General features: G+C 32.3%; 1 protein-coding gene across 2 annotated transcripts in view; it reads left to right on the top strand.

Moving 5' to 3' along the window:
• LOC127731037 (uncharacterized) overlaps positions 1 to 27733 on the top strand; it is a 167135-nt gene that overhangs the window by 110497 nt on the left and 28905 nt on the right. For both annotated transcript variants that reach the window (XM_052239811.1, XM_052239810.1), the window contains exons 9-11: positions 14125 to 14987; positions 20609 to 20723; positions 22275 to 22457. In XM_052239811.1, coding sequence (XP_052095771.1) covers positions 14125 to 14987; positions 20609 to 20723; positions 22275 to 22457 — 1161 coding nt within the window. The remainder of the gene's footprint in view (positions 1 to 14124; positions 14988 to 20608; positions 20724 to 22274; positions 22458 to 27733) is intronic.

Consider the following 27733-nt stretch of genomic DNA (forward strand, 5'->3'; position numbering starts at 1 on the left):
GTTTTAAAAACTTTGAAAGTTCTGCACCCAAGTTTAAATTTGCGGGCAAAATAAAACATGCAATCTGTTCCGCGTCGAGGGCAACACTTATTAATATCACGGAATAACAAAAAGGATCCGAAAAATCAGTAACATATAGATAATTCAAATCGTAGCTTAAAAAGTCTCTCTCTATATATATAGTTGAACAATGCATGCACCGACAATCGACTAAGTTGTGCGCTTGTTCTGTGTGTTTTTATGGCGCCGCGTTTTTTGTTGTTTTCACTATTCGAAACGACGTCAGGTTGCCGCCGTGATAAATTTAATGCGTGTGACATCTTTTTCACCATTTTTCAAAAAAAAAATTTCGGAAAGTACGAATGTTATGGAGATCAATATAGATATTTTAAAAAGACTAGAAAAATAATATGTCTATATTAGAATTTCATTGTCGACAATCAAGTGCAAAACTAAACATAGTTAACTTTAATCACGACTGTACGCAACGTTTTTGCAAAAAATGAACGTGTGACATTTTATTCACCAAATTTAAAAATTAAGCATCTTTTTAGTTTTTGTGTTTGAACGATTTTGCTTTTGAAATTAATTAATTACAGAAAAACAACATTATACTAGCTATATCATTTTCTCACCTGATGACATCATTTATTCGTATTTTTGAACTGTTTTCGTTAAAGTAGTTTCGGAAATGGAGATGGGACACAATGAAACTTTGCCGATTTGCCTTGCGAAACAGAATATGACGTCATTAGCCGTCATACAAATACGTCAAAATGGGTTGCCATTTGATGGCAATTCGCGGCAAAAAAAAAATTATGAAAATCGGCAAAAAAAGAAGGCGAAAAGAAGGTTTATACTTCAGTTTTCATCGTCAAATGTTACCCGGGACAACCCATTATTTCTCCAAAATCCAGAATCAAATGCTTATTAACTCGAACAAATGCGTTTTATATTGTTTTAATGGAGATAAATGAACAAGGACATTTATATCCAGCACATTGATATCTTTGTTTTAAATAAAATACGTTTTTTCTGCACCTGCAGCGCAGTTTTACTCACGAAACATGCAAAAAACGTAAACGGTACGAACATCGCGCGTAACGTCTATATGTTGTGTTTATTTTACGTTCCAAATCATTAATCTAAGTGCAAACACATGAACTAATGTCGCAGCAAAAAATGTTTTCTAACAGTTTGTCAATAATTTAACTATCGTGATGTATTTTCATTGTTGAAAATATCCTTTGTAAAAAATATAAACAAATATATTAACCAACTGAAACTTCTGTATGTAAAGTCGTTCAACTTAAAGGTAGTTCATATATAAGAAGTTAAGTGCTTCATTCTTAAACTGCTGTCTTTTAAGATTGCAAATATAATACACAACTTTTCATTTTTGTATTCTTGGAATGGCTGTTATGAATTGAATACACATAAGGGACATAATTCAGCCAACATTTAGATGAAGAAAGACAACAAACACATCTTAAGGTTACAATCAACCATTAAATATACAGCGTCGACATTTCTCTATCATAATGCTCAAAAAGTGTCAAAAACAGTAATTTTATTTGATATTTGATGTGAAACCGTAATTTTTGGTGACAAAAAGATAATTGATCAACAAGTTTTCAAGCTATAGTCTGTTTTATATTTGTATTGCGTTTTACATTTGAAACAAGGGTTGGCGCGACTTTTGACTTACCGTGGTGAGAATATGTCATTTTCTGAACTTCTGCTGATTTGTTTGAAAAAACACGTACACATCTAGAGTTTAGATACAAAAATCGATTTTTAAACATGAAGATCTCAACCCAAGTGCTGTTATTGAAATTACCAAATTCAGTGAAAATGGACAGAAATGATCCCCTTAAAACATTGAAATATTCAGTTGAATTGCAAACTGGAAAAATTAGAAAAGAAATGAAATTTTGAAGTTAAAGAACAGATTTTAATGTTAAAATACAAATGTTTTCACATTTTTTATTTTGGTATCAAAATAATCAGTACTTGATGACCTATAAAGAATCATTGGAGTAGATAGACATTAACTTCTGGTCCATTTTATCAGTACCGCAATTACTCAAAAAATCGATTTTTAGACTGGGTCACCTCTGATAAAAAATTGTGAAAATTCAGAAAGTAATGAGAGAACGTTTTGAGGGTTATATATATATATATATTGCATATATGTTTGTGCATCTTATGCACCATCATAAATTGCATGATTTTAGAAAATATTAATTACCGTATAGGTTACAATCAAGCATTAAATATTATGGGCGCAGCCATTTTATGAAGATATACCATGGTAATCAGAATTAAGAGTATGGCTAATCCTGATTGGTCGATATGTGCACCCGTTATTTTTTATTATTAGAGACTTCGTGCACTCTACATTTATACCAAAGACAAAATAATATATTTACAATAGCCCAAACGGAACTGAGAAGTCTTTTCTACGCTAGGATGAGACACGTGTTTTTAAGTGCAAAATTGATAGGCAAGGGAGATAAGTAACGTGAGGGTACCCAAATTGCAACTATTTTGACAGTTTTTTCGCCTACGTTTATTTATGATCCACACAAAAGTTTCCATTTTGTGTTTATTTTGTAGATGTATCCTTATTTACTATATAGTTCCACCAATTTAATTTTGAATCCATATTGAATCATAGAAAAGTGGGTTTGAACAGACCTCCAAACGATCCATGGTTCTGTAATGAGGAGTACCCAAATTACATCTATGCTTAAACTCACGTCCTTAAAAATCGAAGAACAGATGTTTTTATTTATTTTTTCAAATATTTAGAAGAATTTGACATTTGTCCATGCTTACTATTCATTTTTTGAGAAATGGATGCTCGTAACATATTTTATTTGCTCATTTTTAAAAGAAGACTTTTTGTGGACGTCGCATGGAGACGTTTCTGTAGATTTTACTTTTTCCAGTGATTACTTTATCTGTTTATATATTGTTAGTGGCAATAAGTGAAATTAGGCATTAAGCCTAAATCCTAGGCATTAAGTTATTGCCTGAAATTTTCAGGCATTAAGCTTATTTCCTGAAATCTGATGATGATTATTCAGCCTATTGACGAACATAATGTAAGGTAATAAGTGAACTCTAGAATTTATGTATATTCGGTGATTTATTCTGGATTTAAAGTAGTTTCGTAATTATATTCCTAATTTACTTTCATTTGACTGATCTTAAATTTTTAGTAAGTTTATTTAGTAATTTTAACAGATTTTGTGGTGTTACAAAAATAAAAAAGATTGAAAAAAGTGATTGTATCCAATAAAAAAGGGGGATATTCTATAAATTAAAATAATTATTTAAACATTTTTACACTTCACTAGTCGAGCTGGTTTGAACTGGTCAAAAGTAGACAACATTAAGATATGATTTTTGCTCACACCATATTCCAATTTTTTTATTGGATAAGTAAATTTTCTTGTTAACAATTCCACAACTTGTGATAACAAATGATTTTAACACAAATTTCTATTCTTGTTTGCATTTCAAGTATTATTTGATGAGTGTACACGATTCAGTTTTGATCCCATATTTAGATTGTGATGAAAATTTGCATGTAGGCTAATTTTTGCCCGATTAAATCAAATATGCAATAAAAAAAAAATGTACCTCCATGTGCTATTTTTTGTGTAAAATAAGGTCGGAATTTCAGATATTTGTTCAAAAATTGGATTTGTTGACATAGTTTTCCTTTTGACAGAAATACATAACTTTTTTGTTGTAAAAGATAAACATAAGCTGTTTTTTTTAAATCCTTTGTAATATTTATTCTATATAAGTACAATGTATCCTATAATTTCATGCATAACTCATATTTATCAAATGTGCATGAATTTAGAAAAAAAAACGTATTTTTTTTTGCTGTATATTTATTTAATTTAAAAAATTGTGTTGTTGACTTCTTTTATGAAAATTGGTTCAAATAATCTTCATACGTAATTAAATCAAATGTCATTATTAAAAAGAGGGGTCCATGAAATCGTTTTAAAGTTAAATCAGTTTAAATGATAACATATTTTATTAGTGATTTTATTTCAAATCTGGTAGATGACATTTTAAACTTCAGTCTCATAATGTTATTATGTAACAAATGTATTTATATTTGAATGAATAAATGTCTTTTATTTACTCGGATTTATATTTTAGGCATTAAGCCTAATGTCTACACACATTTTTCAGGATCTAAGCTTAAATCCTAGGATTTAAGACTAATGCCTAACATCATTTAGGCAATAGACTTACTGCCTAGGCGTTAGCTTATTGCCTAGGATTTAAGCTTATTGCCTAATTTCACTTATTGCCGCTAACATATATACTGTGAATGTTTTGTGAATATTTAAATATATTTATCTATTTGAAAGACGTGCATAATGTCAAATGATAAAAACTACAATTTGTTTTAGCCCTAGCAAAACTTGTAAGATTTTCGCTGCTATTTTTGCTAAATAGGAACAATTTGGGTACTCGGTGCAATTTGGGTACTGTGACGTTACAATTTACGTTAAGGATGTACTTAGGTGAAATTAAAAAAATCTAGAATTTAAAATTGATACTATAAGTCAGAAGAGCATTAGTTAAGGAACATAATAAGCTTAAAATATTGATAGGTTATGCAGCTCCTTTTCGAGGTGTTTGATTTTTTTTAAATGGCGGGAAAAGGCTGACTCGGACTTTTACCTTGTATATGCATTGGTATTATTTGGGTCTCAAATCGAAATAAAGGAAATCTAGAATCTTCTTAAATTTTGGTAAATGACCTTTTTTGAGCTATGGAAGTCTTATATGAAAGGAAAAATGGGTGTTATGGGGCAAAATATTTTACCCTGTATTGTAGGAAAAAAACCAAGGAGTCCGAACATTTGACAAAAATTCCTAAACCTCACCGAAGTACATCCTTGAGAAAAGCCACGGGAACCTATATTTCTTTGACCAAAAATACTTTTCTAATAATTTTTCTTTAATTCTAGCAAGGTTTCGTTAAAAAAAATCAACTTTCTAAAGTCTGTATCTCGAAAAAGGCTACCATTGTCGCCTATGGAGAAATTAATTGTTTTTTGCATTCTTAACAGCTGTGGTTTTTGCATTTTGAGTATGCATAAAATTATATTGAAATATTGATTCACGGTCAGTGCAACGTATGATCATAACTTTATTAACGCATGATTTCGATTTTTGGAATTTTAGTTATTCAGTTAGTCATAATCGTTTATTCGGAAAAATATCAATAAAATGTGATTTAGACATTAGATTACAAAACAGTACGTTGAAATGGTAGGAATTGTAAAGGTTTACTTATCGCGAGTATGAATTTAAACTATGTAGTAAGCCAGGAAACATTTGTTGTTTATTAACAGTTCAAATCAATAAATTCAATAGGAGTTACGTTTGTATTTAATTCTGTATCAAATGACTTTTTACATCATATACTACTTCAGATTGTTAAGTAATAAAACTAAAAAGAAATATCAGATTGAACATGCCTTTATGAAATTAAAGAACTTTTGAGAGTACGCTCATATACCCTACGCCCCCATATTATCACTGGTCAAACAAAATCTCACAAGTTCAAAAACTCCTAATCTTACAAAAGTCAACTGATAAAAATTTCTTGTGAAAGTTCATTTTTCCCGAATAAAATTCGTGTTGCTCAGTCTTTAATTTTCTATGTTGTGTTTTGTGTACTGGTATTTGTCTTTTGGTCTTTTTCTTTTTTTGCAATGGCGTTGTCAGTTTATTTTCGACTTTTGGGTTTGAAAGTACTTTTGGTATCGTTTGACTCTCTCTCTTGCGGACATGCACATCTACATATTACGTCATAATTGACTACAAGTACATATTAAATTTGTTGGTTGGACCTTTTTATTGACTTATATATATATATATATATAAAAGTCTAAATTGAAAACAACGTTCAAACCTATGATTGCGTTGGATAAAAACCTCAATTTTTATACGTGTGCATGTAAAACAAATTTCTTGGTAGAGGGGTCTAAATACAGCACAAACAACAATTTCCAAAAGACCAATAAAAGTGAAAAAGTCTATTGTAACAAAATGCATTTGACTAACAGGTCGAACAACTGATGTTCTTAAACTCTGATGACTGCCATTGGCGATTGCCAAATAAATTGATCACCAGATCTAACGAAATGGATCTTAATATTAATTTAATACCAAACAGAAAACAATAAACTTGTGGAAAAGATGGTATACCACAAACATTAGGTGCAAAAATTTGTACACCATATCCGGATTTCGACAATTAATGTTTCTTCAGTGATGTTAGGGATCGAAACGGTATTTGGAAGGCCATATAATTTACCTCAATTTAGGATAGACTCTTGAATTTTAAAGAGTCGAAATAGGATGAACGGATCATATAAACCCGAAGGAAAATATAATACAAGCCCAAACGAAAAAACATATAAAAGTCTAAATTGAAAACAACGTTCAAACCTATGATTGCGTTGGATAAAAACCGCAATTTTTATACGTGTGCATGTAAAAAAAATTTCTTGGTAGAGTGGTCTAAATACAGCACAAACAACAATTTCCAAAAGACCAAAAAAAGTGAAAAAGTCTATATATATATATATATAAACAAGTCTAAATTGAAAACAACGTTCAAACTTATGATTGCGTTGGATAAAAACCGCAATTTTTTAAAGTGTGCATGCAAAACAAATTTCTTGTTAGAGGGGTCTAAATACAGCACAAACAACATTTTCCAAAAGACCAAAAAAGTGAAAAAGTATATTTTGACAAAACGCATTTGACTAACAGGTCGAACAACAAATGTTCTTAAATCCTGCTGACTGCCATTGGCGATTGCCAAATAAACGGATCACAAGGTATAATAAATGGATCTTAACTATAAATTTAATACCAAACAGAAAACAATAAACTTGCGGCGAAGATGGTATATCGCAAACAAAAGTGCAAAGATTTTTTCTACACCATATCCGGATTTCGACAATTAATGTCTCTTTAGTGATGCTAGGAATCGAAACGGTTATTGGAAGGCCACATAATTTACCTCAATTTAGGATAGACTTTTGAATTTTGAGGAGTCAAAATAGGATGAACGGATCATATAAACCCGAAGGCAAATATAATACAAGCCCAAACGAAAAAATATAAACAAGTCTAAATTGAAAACAACGTTCAAACCTATGATTGCGTTGGATAAAAACCGCAATTTTTATACGTGTGCATGCAAAACAAATTTCTTGTTAGAGGGGTCTAAATACAGCACAAACAACATTTTCCAAAAGACCAAAAAAGTGAAAAAGTATATTTTAACAAAACGCATTTGACTAACATATTACTGCTGGTGATCCGATCGATAAATCTGTTGTAGAGTTGTCACTGTTCAAACGTACTTATAAATATAATTATTTCTGTGACTGTATCTTGCATTAATTTGTAGGATCCTTTACAATAGATATTTAAGCTGATCTGTAACAATTACATCTTCATGCCTTATATATCATGTACTGTATTACGACGCTAGATTAAAACTGACGAGGAAAGGTAACACCCGCCCACCGAAAGTTTTATTCTGAAGCCTAGGTGGTCGTGTGGTCTAGCGCGTCGGATACAGTGCAGGCGATTTGGTGTCACGATATCTCAGTAGCATGAGTTCGAATCCCGGCGAGGGAAGAGCTTTCGCAAATTTACAGATCTAACATTGTTGGGCTGATGTTTAGACGAGTTGTATATACAGAATGTACACAGCCATGAATGACCATCACTGCTGGTGATCCGATGGATAAATCTGTTGTAGAGTTGTCACTGGTTCAGACGTACTTATATATATATATATCATTGATGATGTTGACATGAAATGGATTGAATCCCAACAAAAATTGGATGATTTTATCAGACATGCAAACTACGCACACCAGTCAATTAAATTTACATATGAAATTTCCGACTCCAAAATATCTTTCTTGGACACTACTACATCTATTAAGGACGGTGTTATATCAACAGATCTCTACTGTAAACCTACAGATAAACATTAGTACCTTTCTCCCCAAAGCTGTCACCCCAAACACTGTACAAAAAGTATCCCGTACAGTCAAGCTCTCAGAGTAAAGCGGATTTGCTCCTCTGAGGAGGCTGTCACTAAACGGTTGCAGGAACTTCGTGGTTTTTTTACCAAACGAGGTTTTAAGAAACTGGACATAGATAAGGGATTTGCGCGTGCTAATAACAACAGCCGCAATGACCTATTACAGTACAAACAGAAGAGGCGCAGCAAAATAGTTCCGTTTGTTTTAACATACAATCCCGCCTTTACTAACCTTTCACGTTTGATCTGTGCCAATTGGCAAACTATTGCCAAGCACCCAAAATTGTCCAAGATCTTTTCCAATCCTCCTGTCTTAGCTTTTCGGAGACCAGCAAGTCTGAAAGACTTATTTGTGAGAGCTGACGTCTCCTCTAATAAAAGCTGTTCAACTGCAGGATGATGCAAGTCGTGTGGTAACAGACGATGTCTGACTTGCCAAGAAATACTGAATATTCAAACATTTACTTGCCACTCCACTGGGTCTGTGTACACTATATTTTGTAATGTAACTTGCAAAACACAGTATGTTGTATACCTTCTTTAGTGTCGATGTGGCATGCAGTATATTGGCGAGACAGAACAGCCATTCAACAAACGCATGAATGGTCATCGAAGTGACTACATTTGCAAGCCCGACCTCCCCGTAAGTCGTCATTTGAGATCACCTGGGCACACCCAAGCTGATCTCAAAAACCTTACAATCACAATCATAGACCACAACGAGGGTTGGTCAAGGGCCGAAAGACTTGCTCGGGAAAGGTTTTGGATAAGAAAGGACAGTTTCCCCAGAGGGCATAAATGAAAAAACATAGAATGAGTCACTCATTTTCCCTACAATCACTCATTTTCCTGACATCATTTGTTTCCAGTTACTCCGGCTTCCTTACTTGACTCTTACAGTTTTAAGGATTCTTATGGAAATTTTTGAATTTTACTAGTTTAAATACCAGAGTTCTTTTCGTTTGGTAGGGATGTACAAGTACGCATCCACGTCCAATTATTTAACCTTAGCCCAAATTTACTATTATTTTTTATTTTCATTATAAAACTGCTATTTATTTGGGAAGATAAATACGCAGCCTCTGTTTGACATATTTTACCAGCTTATATCGATCAGTGCTGTTTTTTTTTTTGGGAATGTTTTTACACGCAGTTGTTGTAACATCTTAACTGACGTCATTTTGGAATTTTAGAGTTGTGCCAGTTCATATCTCTAATTACTATTTTCATTTTAGGCATGTCTTTGAGTCGTTTTTTGGAAATTTTAAAAATTTATTAGCGTCTCTACATATGATGTTCGGGTGAAACTGTTTCACTTTTTTTATTGTATAGAATTCAAGATTGCTATAGTTTAATATTCAGAATAGATTGATCTGATTCATTTTACATCGTGCTCATACTGATGAAGGATATCTGTTATCCGAAATATTTATAGTTACATTTGTTCGTTTATTGTCATTTTTTGGTGATGTTGTACCCTTTTAGACTGGTTATATATTATATTTTGTAGTGTACTGTATCATATTTATATGATCCATCGCCCCGTAAGATTTATCGTTGGCTATTATTCAGTCATTATATATAGAGTCTATAAGAATCTACCAACCAGTAAACTAAATGTATCGGTATTGTTACACAATCTTTTAGACTATATATATATACACGTCTAAACATGTGTCAACTTAATGACTGAAATTCTCCATCGGATAACACGTTGATATACAGGGATAATATCATAAATGTTTGTTCTTCCCTCAGCGGGATTCGAACCCTTGCTTCTGTGACATCATGACAACACCGCCTGCGCTGTGTCCAGCGCCCTAGACCACTCGACTACCTAGGCTACATTAAAATATAGCTTTCGGTGGTCGATGTAATGCCTTTCCTCGTCGGCTTTATCTAGGGTTGTAACACAGTACATGATATATAGTGGCAAGTAGATGGTGTACCTTTCAGAGCAGCTATTTTGTCTGTCGTAAAGGATGATAATGTTAATTACCATGCCGCCACTTCAAATTCTAATTTTATCATGAACGTTTAAACATGTTACAACTTTATGACAGACATTTTCCATCGGATAACACTTGGTTATACAGGGCTTACACCATAATATATATATAATTCGTCTGAAATTTAGCCCAACAATGTTAGATCTTCAAATTTGCGTTAGCATATATATATATATATATATATATATACATTTATTACATCGGTGATCCGTTTATTTGGCAATCGCCAATGGCAGTCAGCAGGGTTTAAGAACATTTGTTGTTCGACCTGTTAGTCAAATGCGTTTTGTTAAAATATACTTTTTCACTATTTTGGTCTTTTAGAAAATGTTGTTTGTGCTGTATTTAGACCCCTTTAACAAGAAATTTGTTTTGCATGCACACGTATAACAATTGCGGTTTTTATCCAACGCAATCATAGGTTTGAACGTTGTTTTCAATTTAGACTTGTATATATATATATATATATATATATATATATATATATATATATATATAGACTTGTTTATATTTTTTTTGTTTGGGCTTGTATTATATTTGCCTTCGGGTTTATATGATCCGTTCATCCTATTTTGACTCTTCAAAATTCAAGAGTCAATCCCAAATTGAGGTAAATTATATGGCCTTCCAAATACCGTTTCGATTTCTAACATCACTGAAGAGACATTTATTGTCGAAATCCGGATATGGTGTACAAATTTTTGCACCTTATGTTTGCGGTATACCATCTTTTCCGCAAGTTTATTGTTTTCTGTTTGGTATATTATTAATAAATTAAGATCCATTTTTACATCTGGTGATCTGTTTATTTGGCAATCGCCATGGCAGTCAGCAGGGTTTAAGAACATCCGTTGTTCGACCTGCTAGTCAAATGCTTTTTGTTAAAATATACTTTTTCACTTTTTTGGTCTTTTGGAAAATGTTGTTTGTGCTGTATAAGGACCTCTCTACCAAGAAATTTGTTTTGCATGCACACGTATAAAAATTGCGGTTTTTATGCAACGCAATCATAGGTTTGAACGTTGTTTTCAATTTAGACTTGTTTATATATATATAAAAGTCTAAATTGAAAACAACGTTCAAACCTATGATTGCGTTGGATAAAAACCGCAATTTTTATACGTGTGCATGTAAAACAAATTTCTTTGTAGAGGGGTCCAAATACAGCACAAACAACAATTTCCAAAAGACCAAAAAAGGTGAAAAAGTCTATTTTAACAAAACGCATTTGACTAACAGGTCGAACAACTGATGTCCTTAAACCCTGCTGACTGCCATTGGCGATTGCCAACTAAATTGATCACCAGATCTAACGAAGTGGATCTTTAATATTAATTTAAGACCAAACAGAAAACAATAAACTTGTGGAAAAGATGGTATACCACAAACATGAGGTGCAAAAATTTGTACACCATATCCGGATTTCGACAATTAATGTCTCTTCAGTGATGTTAGGGATCGAAACGGTATATATATATATATATATATATGTATTATATATTACTTTATATATGTTTTATCTCCAGTGATTTAGAACAAAATGTAACTCGCTTATAGAAATATTTTTGTTTTGAAATGTTAGTTTTAAATAATTTAGTTAGATAATCCCCTACTGAAAACATGTTTAACACACATTCTTCACAATATAGAAACATGAAATCTTTCAATTCTATTAGTCAAAATTATTATACTAAATTCTAAATAATCATAGTAATATTGAAATTAATGTGCCTGTAGTTTGTTTTATCTGGTTTATCATCCAACTTAAAGGGATAGGCTTTGGTAACCCTAAAATTTCCTCTTGTTTATTTTTTTTTCATATTCACATCGTTGAAAAAGTAGGGATTCTTGCATCATCTGCCAAAGTCTTGTTGAATTTAATATGACAAGTTTTGGGGTACCCTAAAAATACGACTAAAACACTAGTAGGCGTATATCATTGTGTGTTTCTGCACATGTTTTCATTCGGAATACCCTTAACTCTAAAAATGCGTAATAGAAACATATTTTAAAGTAAATCTTAAAAAGCCTGAACGTAAATAAATGGTTTAAAATTGTTGATAAGGCGAAAATTCTGGCTAGCTCAGATAACACATTTATTTTCCAAATTTTGCCAGAAAAAAAAATTTCGTTTGATTCCTTGAAAAAATTACCAAAATAATAATTGGTGATCAAATTGGCTTACAGACACAAGCAAAAAGAAAAACTTTTTGACAAATCTCATTTTTTCCCCTACAAGATATTCTACAATCTTTCTTTGCAATATTTGTCTGTTCTTAAGTGAAAAATATATTGTCCCAATAATAGTTGTAGTCAAGTTCATAAGGAAAAACAGTAATATTCAGTATGGGACGAATACCCTTGGGACGAATTGACATATCATTATTATGTATTGGTTTATCTTTCAAACTAAAAAATGCCCCTATCATCAGTAAACAGATGATATCAAAATTCAATGTTTTGACAGTCTGTCACTATCTCAGTACTATCTTTGTGCTAATAAAGATTTTCTGTTAACATTAGCTTGTACTAGGATGGATGTTCAGATCATATCTTTTAGAATAGTGCCATTTATATTTTAAGTTCAAAGACATATAGTTAAGTACAGCCTATTTAACAATAGAGAAGCACTAAACCTTATTTCTTCTTTATTCAATCCATTTTTTTTCAAATTCAATTTTTCCCAAACTTTCCAAGATTTTATCTGATTGATGTCACAAGTCACTATAGTCGTTCCAAAAACTCCTCAGTACATAGGTGTTTTTTTAAGCATTTCACGTATGAATGGTAATTTTATACCTTTTAAGCTTTTGATTATTGAAGCTTTAAAAAAGTGTAGTTCCTTAATTTAATGCTTGGTGGTGTCTAACTCGTCCAATTTTCCTAGATCTTCCTGCATCATTCTCACAGCAAAATGTAAACAACATAAATGTTTGATCACTGTTTCAATTACTGTTAGGTTTAAACGCACAAATGACTTCCAATACATGTGTTAGAGTCTCCCATTACCCAGGTCTATCCCCTTAAATTGATATACTTATAACATCAACCAGCCGTTGTTTTTTTTTATGAATTGTTTCATAACTTAGACTACGGTATGGGTTCTGCTCATTGTTCAGGACCGTTATATGACTTTAAGCTGCTTAATCCTCGTTCTTTAGTCTCTGTTTGGTAATAATTCCAAATGTTCTATCTTTATTTAAGATATTTGTGAAATAAGTTTACGCAACAGTTTATCGATGTTCAATTCTCATAAATCGATTCAGAAGATACAAACAAGGTAGCATACAAAAACAAAGGGAATCACATGAACCTCAAAAGGAGCGAGACACTTCGATCGTCGACACAATCGGGAATAGGACACAATCAACAAAACAATAGATCATACGACTGTTTTCAGGTATCTAAAGATCTAAGACCGCGAAAGTGAGGTGAGACACTGAGAAATCGTTTCAGTCAACTAGTTCGATAAGGTGACCGTTAAAATTTTGTAGAGTTGAAATCGTTCTTCCTCTTAACTATGTTAAGCAATTTTTTTTGTGAAGTATTAATTGAGATATGTAAACGGCATACGATGGGGAAGAGGGTATGTTAATGATGGGAAATAGAACGTCGACAATTGGAAATTGATAATTTGGCTAGGAATAGTAAAATGCAAATAATTAGAGTTACATGTAGATAGCTTCAAGTTTCAAGATGGTTATTTTTTTTCTTTTACGTCTTTCTTGTTTGTTCGTGTATCTGATTAGTTCCTTTCGATTTATCTCCTATGAATTCTGTCTCCTTTAATCATAGTTTTTTTTTATTTCCCGTTTTGACTCACTTATTGTTATATATTTTTCCTTTTATTTATTTAGCATTATTTCTAAAGTTAAAACATTACTCTCTTACGGCACAATTTTTGTTTTACCTGATTCTGCAAATGCAGGGTTTGATCTATGAGTGTAATGGTATATCAATTACCTTATTGAAAGATTGTTTTCGTTTGTCTTACAGAAACCGATAACCCCTCACTGGGATGGTTGGTATGATGAACTATCAGGCATTTTGCGATATTCTGTAGAGTTATGGAGAATGGAATACAGCGAGGAGAACATGCATCTACGAGAACCACTAATTACAGACACAACAAACCCTGTTCCAGATTACATGCAGGAAGTAAATTTTACAACACCTTTGCAATTTCCAACATTTGATCCCTCGAAACCAGGCGTTTATTCCTGTATCCTTGAGGTTAGTGACAAAGCCAACAACACACAGTATGCAAGAAGATTTGTAATATTTGATAAAACATCCCAGGTGACAACAAGAAATAATAATCCTTTGTATTGCTCATCAGCTTCAGAATCGGCTAATTTCACTTGGCAGACATCTATTAATGATGACAACGGACAAACTAGAATTAATATCACATGGAAAGATCACTTTGTAAATCAAGTGCATGAAGAAGGCCATTTTTTAAGTCCTGTTTCAAGCTATGAACCCAGATTGACCGACGGTGGTCGAAGAATTGATTATAAGAAAATAGATCCTGCTTTTGACGACAATGAAGGTTCCAGGACAAGAAATGCCATCTCAAATCTTAATAGCATAGTACTTTTTGAATTTGCACATCAGATTCCCCCAGTAATAATGAACAGTTTAACCTGGGAAAATTTAAGTCTGACACAAAACTGGTCGCTAACAGTTGCAAATATCAGGGATGGTGATTCACGGCAATTTTTTGTACGAGCCACAGATATCATGGGCAGACAAACAATCGATAGTACAACAATTCACTTTGATTCCACACCGCCCAGTATATTTGAGTCAACCCTTTCGTATAACATAGGAGACGGACAATACAAATTTTCAAGCAGGTAAGAACAATATTCTTTATGATTTTTATAGAAATAACATTTTTCATTATACTGATATGTAGAACGGTTAGTTCATGACTCATGTATTTAAATTTACAGACAACAAAAAAACTATATTTTCTGAAAACTACTAAACAGTACTGGATTGACAACAAGGAACATTTTCGAACAGTGCATAGTAACAACAAAAGCATATCTTAAAAATATATTAATCTCTTAAAAATATATTAATCTCTTAAAAAGATTAGAACGATTGTACATTCAAACTTATATGTTAAATATAGATTCCAAGACTGTACCAAGTGGGTTACAATATTCTCCACTCGTGACAGTTATGTTTCTATGTGTATGTTGGCGTTCGTTTTTGTTGCAGTTCAGTGTTTCTGTTGTTCATTTGTTTTCCTTTTATAGTTGATGTTTTTCCTTGGTTTTAGTTTGTAACCCGGATTTATTTTCGCTTAATCGATCCATGACTATTGAACAGCGGTATACTACTGTTGCCTTTATTTATATTTTAAATTTAAAACGCGATGCTTGCCGAGTTTTGTTAAACATTTAGAATTTGACTGTTGGAAGTGGAGAAAAATCGTAATACACGAGATATAGAGGTGAAACCTGTTTCTCTAATGATTTTTAGGCCATATCTAAACAAAATGTATCCTTCTTTCTCAAAGCTTTGCAGAATGTTGTGTTCTTTATATGTAACGTCATCAGGCATGGTCGTCTTTCTTCATGACGTCACAATAGAATATTCAGAAGATATCAAGAAATGTTACGTCCTAATTGAATTTCGACCAATCATTTTCCGGGAACAAAGTTTTCTCTAGAGAGGAGAATGTTTTTCTCACACCGATCGAGAAATATGAAAATAGCATAAACATTAGAGAAAGTTAAAATCCAAATGTATTTACTCCAGCATCCAAATCAATTCACAACATTTTACTTGATTGCAAATAACTTGGAGATAAAAAGGGAGCTATATAGAAATAAACCAGCCGACACTAGAATGTGTATTTTGTAAATCTGATGAATGAGATAAATTTTTTAAGGGCGTCCCAAACCAAATAAGATTATATGCGTACATTGAACATAAACTTGCAAAATTAATGTAAGCCTCCTTCTGTTAAAATCATCAAATCTCAAACTTTAAATAAATAGATTTTAATTTTCTTAAAAAACTATATTATGTTAATACATAAATTTCTGTTTCAATAATATAAGATAATCATAAAATCACCAAATTTGTTTTTGGAGTATCAACAGACCACCTATTAACTAGTTTATTTCGACGTTTTGTGGTATTGTAACACACCACTCCGAAGGATGTTTACCGTAAACACGAAGTCGGTGACTCATTATTATTTACATCATTTAAACGGAATTGATTTTACCATTATTGTTTTTGCCACAATAAACCTACAACAGGATGACCACTTACTTGAAAAGGGAATTATAGACTGCACATATATTTTGAAAAGCAGTGTCAAAATACGAAGAAAATAGTTGTAAGTTGAGAACCGTCGCTTTGGCAAACACAAAATGGTAAAAAAACAACAGCACTTAACAATTGTTAAAACGTATCATCATAACATCTGATTAAAATATCATGTATGAACAAAATGGTTTAAAATATATCAATTAAACACCGTAGTGAATTCTTTAAATATTATACAATTACTGTCTTTTGATGAGGTAAATATGTGGTTTTATTGACTTTTGAAAAACTGATATTAACTGAGGCCAACGGCAGGTGGTGTTGCCACGATGTCTCAGATGCAGGTTTTTGAATCCCGTTGAGAAAAGAACAAAAATTTGCTGACGCGAATTTGCAGATCTAACATTGTTGGGCTAAATTTGAGACGAAGTATATATAAATTGTGGTGTTAGCCCTATTTAACTACATGTTATCCAATGGAGAATGTCTGTCGTAAAGTTTTCACATATTTAGTCGTTCATCTATAATTAGCTATTGTGTTCTAAAAAAAATTTATGATACCTTTGTTTGAGATGTTCTATCTATTTCATCTTCTTTTTATTTCAACAGGAATACTGTTCAAAAGAACTGTTCCGGAACAGTGAAATGTCTTTTTCATAAAATTTGTTAAGGAACCCAGTATAAAAAGACTAGTTATATATATATTAAGTACGCCTTTTACAAATTGACGGAAATTGTTTAATGCACGTAAAACGTAGAATTAAGTGGATTAAATATGTTAATGAGTAAGGCTAGGCTACATAATATTAATGGACGATGATACATGTCAAAGGTTAGATGCTGACCAATAAAACTTTACTGTTCTTTTCGTGAATTGAATATACCAATCAAATAGGGCAAATAGTGGCGTAATTACCATTTCTCATTTTCAGAAAAATAACACATGCATCAGATTTGTATTTCAGATACATGTTCATGAATTGCCGTGAAACTAATGTAGACGTTTACAGACACGAGAGCCATTCATGTGTTATTAAATAGTTTCTCTTCCCGACAAATTTTTTATTCTATAAGCAATGACTGGTCCAAGGAGGTGGAACCAGACAATGCATTAAGAACTTCTACGATGGAAATTTGAGCACATGTTTAAGCTTCCCCCATTCTTTGCTATTCATATGCTAGGCGGTCAACGTGGTCTATGAAAGTCAATAATCGTTTAAAAAATAAAAACAACACCTTATAAATTTCATGTGTCCGAAGCGCTTTTCTGGATTTACTTTCATCAGGAACGCTCAATGCCAGATATTTGAAAGCCAAGGATGTATAAGAACCGAAACAGTTAATGAGCTGTACGACCAAAAAGGACCTAAAATATAGTCAAATCCATCTAAGGTCAACTTTGCCTGAGGGAGTTGAAACCTTAGTTACTAAATAATTTTAAAATTTATAAACGGACAATTTTAGAAAGGTTTGTTATAAATTATGTCAGTACCAAAGTACTGACTACTGAGCTGATAATACCCTCGGGGACTGATAGTCTACCAGCAGAGGTATCGACCCAGTGCTGTAAAAAATAAAAACAACACGTGATAAATTTCATGCGTCCGAAGCGCTTTTCTGGATTTACCTTCATCAGGAACGCTCAATTCCAGATATTTGAAAGCCAATGATGTATAAGAACCGAAACTGTTGAAGAGCTATACGACCAAAAAGGACCTAAAATATAGCCAATTCCATCTAAGGTCAACTTTGCCTGAGGGAGTTGAAACCTTAGTTTCTAAATAATTTTAAAATTTATAAACAGACAATTTTAGAAAAATTTATTATAAATCATGTCAGTACCGAAGTACTGACTACTGAGCTGATAATTCCCTCGGGGACTGATAGTCCACCAGCAGAGGTATCGACCCAGTGCTGTAAAAAATAAAAACAACACGTTATAAATTTCATGCGTCCGAAGCGCTTTTCTGGATTTACCTTCATTAGGAACGCTCAATTCTAAACATTTGAAAGCCAAGGATGTAAAAATGCGAAGTAATTTTTCACTCTTCATACTTTAGTTTTTCTTGCAAACTTAGAAGCTTTCTTTTCGATCCAAATAACAAAGATTTTGATTTTTTTATATTTAAAATCATATGTTATTTTCACACTATATTCTAAAGGTTGCACTTTGTAAATACAGCTGTTTCACAAACCACGCCTCTGTTGGGAAGATATATATTATTCATAGATATGATATCTATGTTTCATCTCATAGAGACATAACTTTGGAATGTTACCAGTATAATTACACATGGATAGCCGCTAAATGTAATTCCGAGGCAGACCCAAAGTGAAGGGAGGGGTAGTACAGAATTGTAGTATAAGTTTAAACTCTTGGAAATTCGGAGCATATAAATGTTGAAAATATGCCCTTTGTTTTGACCTTTGAAAAATATTGTAGTGCATATGAACTTTTCTTTCTATGATATATTTTTTAACGAAACTTCATAGAAAAGGTTGCACAGTTTTACCGTAAAAGGAGTTCCTATGGGAAATTGCATTGTCTATATTTACAGAAGTGAAACCTAAAGGTTGCCATCTCGTCATTAAGATTGTCACATAAATAGAGGCAACAGTAGTATACCGTTGTTCAATAGTCATAAATTGATTGAGCGAAAACTAATCCGGGTTACAAACTAAAACCGAGGGAATCACCTATAAGAGGAAAACAACGGAACAACAGAAACACTGAACTGCAATAAAAACAAACGCCAACATACATAGAAACGGACTATTTCATAACATCTGCCATATTCCTGACTTGGTACAGGACATTTAAGAAAACATGGTGGGTTGAACCTGGTTTTATGGCTAGCCAAACCTCCCGCTTATATTTTTTAAGTTAAGGTGAGGTGGAAGATCATTAATATATAAATAATAAAGGACCAAGAATACTGCCTTGCTGTACATCAAATTTTACTTTTTATCCTGACAATACGTTGTTGTTCTTATCACTTTTTGAGACCTGGTGATAAATATGATTTGATCCATCGAAAAAGAAAGAGTATCAAACTTGACCATCTCATACTTGGTATTTTTTTTTTGATAATCAAATTGAGTGATTTACAATATCAAAGCTTTTTTAACATCTAAGAATACAACTTTAGTATCATTTCATCGATCCATGTTTATTAACAGTTCTTCAACCATTTTCGTTAGAGCTGAGTGACAGGGATGGTCGTGTCTAAATCTAGGCTGGTACTTATAAATCAAGTAAAATTTTATCAAATATTTTGGAATTGGGAATAAATAATCTTTAAAAAAATCTTTTAAAAAATTGGACTTACATATATTGGTCTATGGTTGTTTATATCTTTTACGTCGCCACTTTTATGGATTGTTGATACTCTTGCACATTGAAAGTTCGATGGAAATATACTTGTGCAAAGGCTTAAACTAAAAATATGTGCAACAATTTCATTGATTATTGGAACACTTATTTTAAGAATTTTAGGACCTAAATCATCAAGACCCGTAGATTTTTAATTTTAACTTTTAATAGTTAATCAAAAACATCTGTTGGAGATAACAATAAAATTTAAAATAGTTTTTACCAACTCTTTTAACTATGGTGATTTCTATTTTTATTTGGATGTGGAATAATTGATTCACAAACAGTACCAAAATGTTCATTGAACTGTTACAAACTTTTTCTGGATTATTGACCTCAGATCCTTCAAAATTAACACCTAATATTGGCCATTTTAACTCTGTATTTAATTCTTTGAGGTGTTTCCTGATTTTACTAGTATTTGAAGTAGACTGTACAGCCTTGGAGAAATAGTCAGTCTTATAAATATTTATATGGGAGGATAGTTTGTTTCTATATAACTTTTTTAAAATCCTTCTTGTTATGATAAAAGATTCGTTTTGCACACAGTGGATTTATATCTTCATATAACTACCTCGTATTAGACTTTTTTCTCATTCTCTTTGCTATATCTATAAACATTTAAAAAGATACAATCTAAGAGTAATTGAGGTTAGGAATAAATGATACAATGAATCAACCAACCACCTTACAACTATTAGGACCATCCAATGAAATGGTTTTACATGTACTACTGAAGTATTTGTTATTAACAAGAGTAATATTGAACTACATAATTCAAATGAAAGGTAGTGGTTTTACATTTTCACTTAGGTTCACTATCAAAGCAAATGACCAGGACAGTGGCGTACCTACGGTTAAAATAAGAATAGTTACAAAGTCTGGGATTGAAAAATACAAGCATGAGTATAAAAATCCTGTTGTTTTGGTACGTATGATCGAAATATGTTGTCCTATCTTTGAATGCTCTTTTTGTATGACTCACAATATTACAAATACATAAACATATCTTTTCCCTAAACGGTATTCTCTTTTCCTAGATATATTCAGAGTAGCATGTTTCAGCATTATAACGATGTGTTAGTAACTCTTTTAAATCGATAAAATGATACCACAAACGCTAGATGTATGCAACGATTATGATTTAAGACTGTTCGAATTAGATGAAAAAGTATGACCTAAAATTCAGAACTCGAAGGTAAATACAAAAAGGGGAAGAACATAATACCTGACAAAACCGAACGGTCGACTATAACAATTAACTTGGTACAGGCATTTTCAAAAGAAAATAATATCGTATGAAGAAGAAAAAAATCGGCAGATGAATAGGCCCTTGTCGACGTCATTTTGTTTTACTTTGAAAAATACAATAATGTATTTTATGGTATAATCAACTTGAAGACTTTCATTTGTATCACGATTTAAACTCTCCTATTGTCTTATGTAACTTGACTGTTTTTAAAAAATGGTTTTGAAACATTTTCTTTAATTTAATTGGTTGACAATGACAATTTTTTCTCCTGAAGCAGTAGATAGAGAACTCATTTGTAAACACTAAGAATTGCTTTGCTGTGAAAATATTTTTTATAAATTATATTTTTGCTTTTGTTCTTTAACTCGTTTCTTTGTGTTTGTTTTTAAATTTGAATCATGATCAATATCATGAGTTTTGTACATCTTTAAGAAGTCAAAATGATTCAAAGTACAACGTACATATGTATGTAGGTACGGTAAAAATAAAGTCATCACAGCTTTATTGGACACTAGGAAACCAGTTTGTAAAGATATATAAATAAGAAGATGTGGTATGAGTGCCAATGAGACAACTATCCATCCAAGTAACAATGTGTAAAGAGTAAACAATGACAGGTCAAAGTACGGCCTTCAACACGGAACCTTGGCTCACACCGAACAGCAAGCTATAAAGGGCCCCAAAATGACTAGTGTAAAACAATTCAAACAGGAAAACTAACGGTCTAATCTATGTAAAAAACGAGAAACGAGAAACACTTATGAACCACACCAACAAACGACAACCACTGAACAACAGGCTCCTGAATAAGGACAGGTGCATAAAAATGCAGCGGGTTTAAACTTTTTTATAGGCGCCAACTTTCACCCTAACCTGAAAACATTACAACATAAAAAGACACACAATAAAATATCAATTGAAATGGCTTAACTCGATCAAAAAGACAATACACAAAAACAAGTAAATATACACTGAACGAATAAGTTTGATCTATGACATAATATAAATAAAAAAGATGTTTCATTGTCAAAAAGACAACTTAAACCTAGGACAACATGGCGTTAAATAAAGTAACGTACACAGGTAAATTAAATATTATACTTTTGTTGTTAGGAGTACAGAATCATTTTTTACCAAACAAATTTGTTATTCATAGTACGAGTACAGAAGTGAAAATATTTTTTCACCGTCATATTAAATACTTATAAAGATATGTCTATTTTGCAGGACACGAGCACGTGTCCGTCCTGCTATAAGGATAGAATAGGAAATTCGTATAGTGCAAGTATGTCGTTTGATATCAATAATTGCTGGATGGGAGTTGGAATTGAAGAAACCAATACTGAGATGCATACATTGGAAATAGGAGCATACAATGGAGCTATGTTAGCAGCAATGCAAATAGAAAATGTATGTATATGAAATTCTGCTTGATGTTTTTTTCTGAAACCATTCTTCTTTCCCATGCATAACACTTGTCATTTATTTAGATAAGCGGGCTTAACATTTGTTGTCCCAACATTTGGATTATGTTTTAATTTCAAAGTAAAAGGAGATTATGACGCAAATTAATTGACATTCATAATCAAATAAACACGTTTTAATCATCACGTGTTTGGTTTTTTTTCCTTGCTGTATTTAGATTATACTTATGTTATGTGCTCCTGTATTCGTTGTCTTTTCATTCAGATTACTCAATGCATTTTAAAACAAAATAGACCACTTTCGAGTTCGTTGCATTTCCGTCAAAAACTTTGGTTTTAGTGAACATTATTCGTGCGTTTCGGGGCATCGTCACTTCCTTCCCATGTTGAGCAGGTGGTTGAAAAAATGTAATGCTGTATTGCACGAATTATTCGGCAAATTAAATTCGTATAATTGATAATCATCACTGCTGTCATTGGGGAATTGTGATAAAGTACCTACGGAGCAAACATTATTTCAAGTTTATCCTGCATAATGACGATCACGAAGACGCTTGATGAACTTTAAATAGTGCAGGGATACAGGCGATCCCCTCTATCTGCAGGTAAATGACGTGATAAAGGCGTTCATAATTGACGAAATTTTCCGGTGAAGGACATAACTCGAAAGTTGTCTATTATTTGAACCTTTTTTAAACACATTGTCAAGAATATTAACCAGTCAAGGTCATTGTAAATAAAAGCAACAGTAGTATACCGCTGTTCAAAAGTCATAAATCGATTGAGAAAAAAAAACAAATCCGGGTTACAAACTTAAACCGTGGGAAACACATCAACTATAAGAGAATAACAACGGAACAACAGAATCATTCTGAATCCTGTATTGTTCCCGTATTTTGAGGTGATAAGTGTAAGTAATGTTTGTCCCGTTGATTGTCATGTTTAGGTGTCATTAGTGTAATTATAAAATGTGTACGAATATTTGACGTCAGGGCAAAGGGAAAAGACAATATAATACACTGTGGATGGTATATATTATACACACCTATTTGTTGCAAGTGTCAATAATCAAATTATTTGCCTGGTATTATAAATTCAAATATCTATGAACGCCTCTGGTAAAAAAAAAAATTTAATTCGCCTTAATTCTGGGGAATTTTTTTTTTATCTCGACAAATTGTATTAAGTCGTATTTATCTGTTTATATACAAGATAAGGTTAATGTCAAACAAAAAATTAACTTTTTGTATGAGGATTAGAAACTGGGAATTGGGTGGGGTTGCCCAGCTCTTCAACTGTTTCGTACCAAATACAAAAAAGATGATATTTTCTTACATTGACCAAATATTGATTTTATACTGCAGCTACAAATGTAAAATAGCTATAATTGAAGTTAGGAAAATGTTTGTAACACAAAAATAAATCCGAATTTTCAACCCCTAAATAAATCTCTTATATTTGACAATTCTGTTCGTAATATATTACGGATTACTGCATGCAGTGCTAGCAATTACTTTCTTAAATAGTTTAAAAATATATAAGGGAGCTACCATTTGATTTTTATGGGGGTAATGATGAAAAATTTTGTCCTGCCTTTTTATTTTTCCCTCTATTCGGTCCTACCTTTTTATTTTTCACTCTATTCGGTCCTGCCTTTTTTTGCAAATAATCTCAACCTGCCTTTTTTTTACTCAAAACTCCTGTCCTGCCTATTTCTTTCAAATTTCATCCTAGCCCCCCTCCCCATAAAAATCAAATGGTAGCTCCCTAAGTTAAAACATGTACAAATATGGACCAATTCCAGTACACGTTCTAGAGTGCGCTTGATTTGAGTGACGCAATACGAGGTTTTGTTTGATTATGATGGTTGTTTAGGACTTTTTGTAAACAATAAACGCCAGCACAACATGGATAAACTAGTGCGTAATCTAGGTTTCCAATTATAACGAAAGTCTCTGTGGATTATCTGTAAAAATCTTAGCTTGATCTGCCCAAAATCATATTTCCTATTCAATTAGACGATAAGTATGATTTCAGTGAACGACGTTTCCTTTTGGTATACATGTACAAAATGGCACGTCTCTTTCAATCATTACTGTTACTGTTTTGATATTTTTACACTTTGAAAATTTCATAATGAATTGGCCTACAGAAGGGGTCATAAACCTTAGGTACTCTTTGTATCACTGTAGAGATATGTTTTTTTTTTATTTCTTGATTATTATCGTAACCCCCCCCCCCCCCCCCCCCCCCAAAAAAAAATGTTTAAACCGGTGTGAGAAATGATGAGTGCGGTAAAAAAGTAAAGTAATCTCACAAGACCTATAGTTTGTTTACGTTGATAACCAAACTTATCACGAATTAATTCGAAACAATAATCGTACATTTTTAAATATTTTATCTGTTTAATTTTTTTATTGTTATTACAAGCAAATTCATACTGTCTTCCTTTTCTTTATTTATTACTATAATTACACAAGAAGCTTGTTATACTATATGCTGCATTTTGAAAGTGGAAAAAATCATGTCCTTATTAAACTAAGTTTTTTAAAAGGAATCTCCATACTTTTCTAAACTAAGTATCCGAGGCGCACGCCATTGTCGTAAAAACTATCAATATAAAATATTGTATAGTGCGATTATAAACGTTTTGCGTGTTTTAAGCTTCAAAATCAAAGAAAAATATGTATAGCTTTGTATTATTTCGGTTATAATTCACAGCTAATTTTGTTTGCTGGGTTCCAATCAGTTGTATACTCGATTATCAAGGTTAATTGATAAATCATTTAACCAAAAAATGTTGATGGCATCTGTAGGATCAAAACAGATTGCTACTAAGGTTCACCTTAATGAAATAAAATTAGCTAGACCAAAGAGATTTTTCATACATGACACCCTCCCCCTTAACTAAGGTAAAATGCTTCCGTGTGGTTATCCTTACAAATAAAATAAGTCAAACTTGAACAAAGCAAATGTGTACAGGTTATAGTGACTTTGTTAAATTGCAGCTAGACAAAATAAATGATCCAATACTGACCGATAACAATATTTGCTTTAAAATATTTAATTTGCTAATATGTTAAAAAAATACAAGACAAGTGTGAACAAGAAAAATATAAGTCTCAAATATGGAGTATTATAGTTTCTTTCATAGCTTCTTGTTTAGACCTAAAGGTTTCTCCCTGTATATTCTGGACTGTCATTGACTGAACATAAATAATATTGATCAAGACCGATTGTAACTGATTCTCTGCCACAAAATGCGGGATATAATTGACTTCTCTTTAAAAGATCGAAAATAAATGTTTCTATACTTAAAACATGAGTACTTCTATGTAAAAAAGGTGTAACCTCAAAGACCACGAACTAATATAAAGTATGTGGCACCACTACAGCCTCGTACATCCCTATGGAGTTTCGGTCTCGCCACTACTCTCTGACATACTTCAAGTTTTTGTGAGTCATGATCATTTTGCTGGATTTGAGATGTGGAAGATTTGACGATAGATGTCATATATAAGACAGGATACGCTAAACCGTTTGCAGCATATAATCTTTCTGTGGTTTTTTTTTTTAACTTTTGTGTTGTACTTTTTTAGTCATGTAAAATAAATGCTCCATTTTGAATATTTCAGATAAGAAGGAACTTAAAGAATTTTTCATGCAGTATGTAGTTCTTTCGTTAATATTCGTTGACGTTTTTTAGCTCACCTGGCCCAAAGGGCCAAGTGAGCTTTTCTCATCACTTGGCGTGCGTCGTCCGTCTCGTCGTCGTCGTCGTCCGTCGTCCGTCGTCGTCCGTCGTCGTTAACTTTTACAAAAATCTTCTCCTCTGAAACTACTTGGCCAGATAAAACCAAACTTGGCCACAATCATCATTGGGGTATCTAGTTTATAAAATGTGTCCGGTGACCCGGCAAACTAACCAAGATGGCCGCCATGGCTAAAAATAGAACATAGGGGTAAAATGTAGATTTTGGCTTATATCTCTGAAACCAAAGCATTTAGAGCAAATCTGACAGGATTAAAATTGTTTATCAGGTCAAGATCTATCTGCCCTGAAATTTTCAGATGAATCTGACAACCCGTTGTTGGGTTGCTGCCCCTGAATTGGTAATTTTAAGGAAATTTTGCCGTTTTTGGTTATTATCTTGAATATTATTATAGATAGAGATAAACTATAAACAGCAATAATGTTCAGCAAAGTAAGATCTACAAATACGTCAACTTGACCAAAATGGTCAGTTGACCCCTTAAGGAATTATTGTCCTTTATAGTCAATTTTTTACAATTTTCATAAATTTTGTAAATTTTTGTAAATTTTTACAAAATATTTTCCACTGTAACTACTGGGCCAAGTTCATTATAGATAGAGATAATTGTAAGCAGCAAGAATGTTCAGTAAAGTAAGATCTACAAACACATCACCATCACCAAAAAACAATTTTGTCATGAATCCATCTGTGTCCTTTGTTTAATATGCACATAGACCAAGGTGAGCGACACAGGCTCTTTAGAGCCTCTAGTTTAAAGTCGTGTTTGTTTGGTCCCTGTTTTTGTTGAGGTAGTTTTGATGATATTAATGATGGTAAAGGGGTTAATGTGGAGTTGAAATACTACAGACGGTTAATTTGTCTGTTGACGTGTTTATACTTTTATCAAACATTGTAGTGTTTTATGTAACTTTTTATATATTCTTAGTTTTCTATTCATGTGGTAGTACTATTTACATACTTAACGAAGTATTTTTCAATTTTATGGAAAAAGTGCTTGCATTAATATATGTGGTGGCTATGATTTGCTGTACCAAGAAATCATAGAAGGCTTGATATAGAGTAATTAATTCTACCGACCTGTATAGAAGTCGAACAAAGATGGAGTTGCCCCAAAACAAAATCACCTTCCTCATAAACCATACATGCAATCATTCAAGGAAAGATCGACAAACGTTAGTTTATCCGACAGTAAGAAAATCGCAAGGAAAAAAGAGTAGAAGAAAAGAGAGAAAAATGTATCAAGTTTATACGATTTTTGAACTTGCAAATGTAATTATCGATTTAACATCGTAAAATTTTTTAATATTGTTTTTAATTGTACATATTTAGCTTTATCTATTCAGTTTTGTTTTTATTTTCAAAAACAAAATAGAACAAAACTGAATAGATATTGCTAAATATGTACAATTATGGTTACTCATGATCATTAATGCTGTCGATGCTCATTACTTATATGTTTGCATTACACAAGGTCATGAGTTTCTCA

The sequence above is a fragment of the Mytilus californianus genome, unplaced genomic scaffold, assembly GCF_021869535.1.
Source record: "Mytilus californianus isolate M0D057914Y unplaced genomic scaffold, xbMytCali1.0.p SCAF_2, whole genome shotgun sequence".
NCBI classification, from domain to species: domain Eukaryota; kingdom Metazoa; phylum Mollusca; class Bivalvia; order Mytilida; family Mytilidae; genus Mytilus; species Mytilus californianus.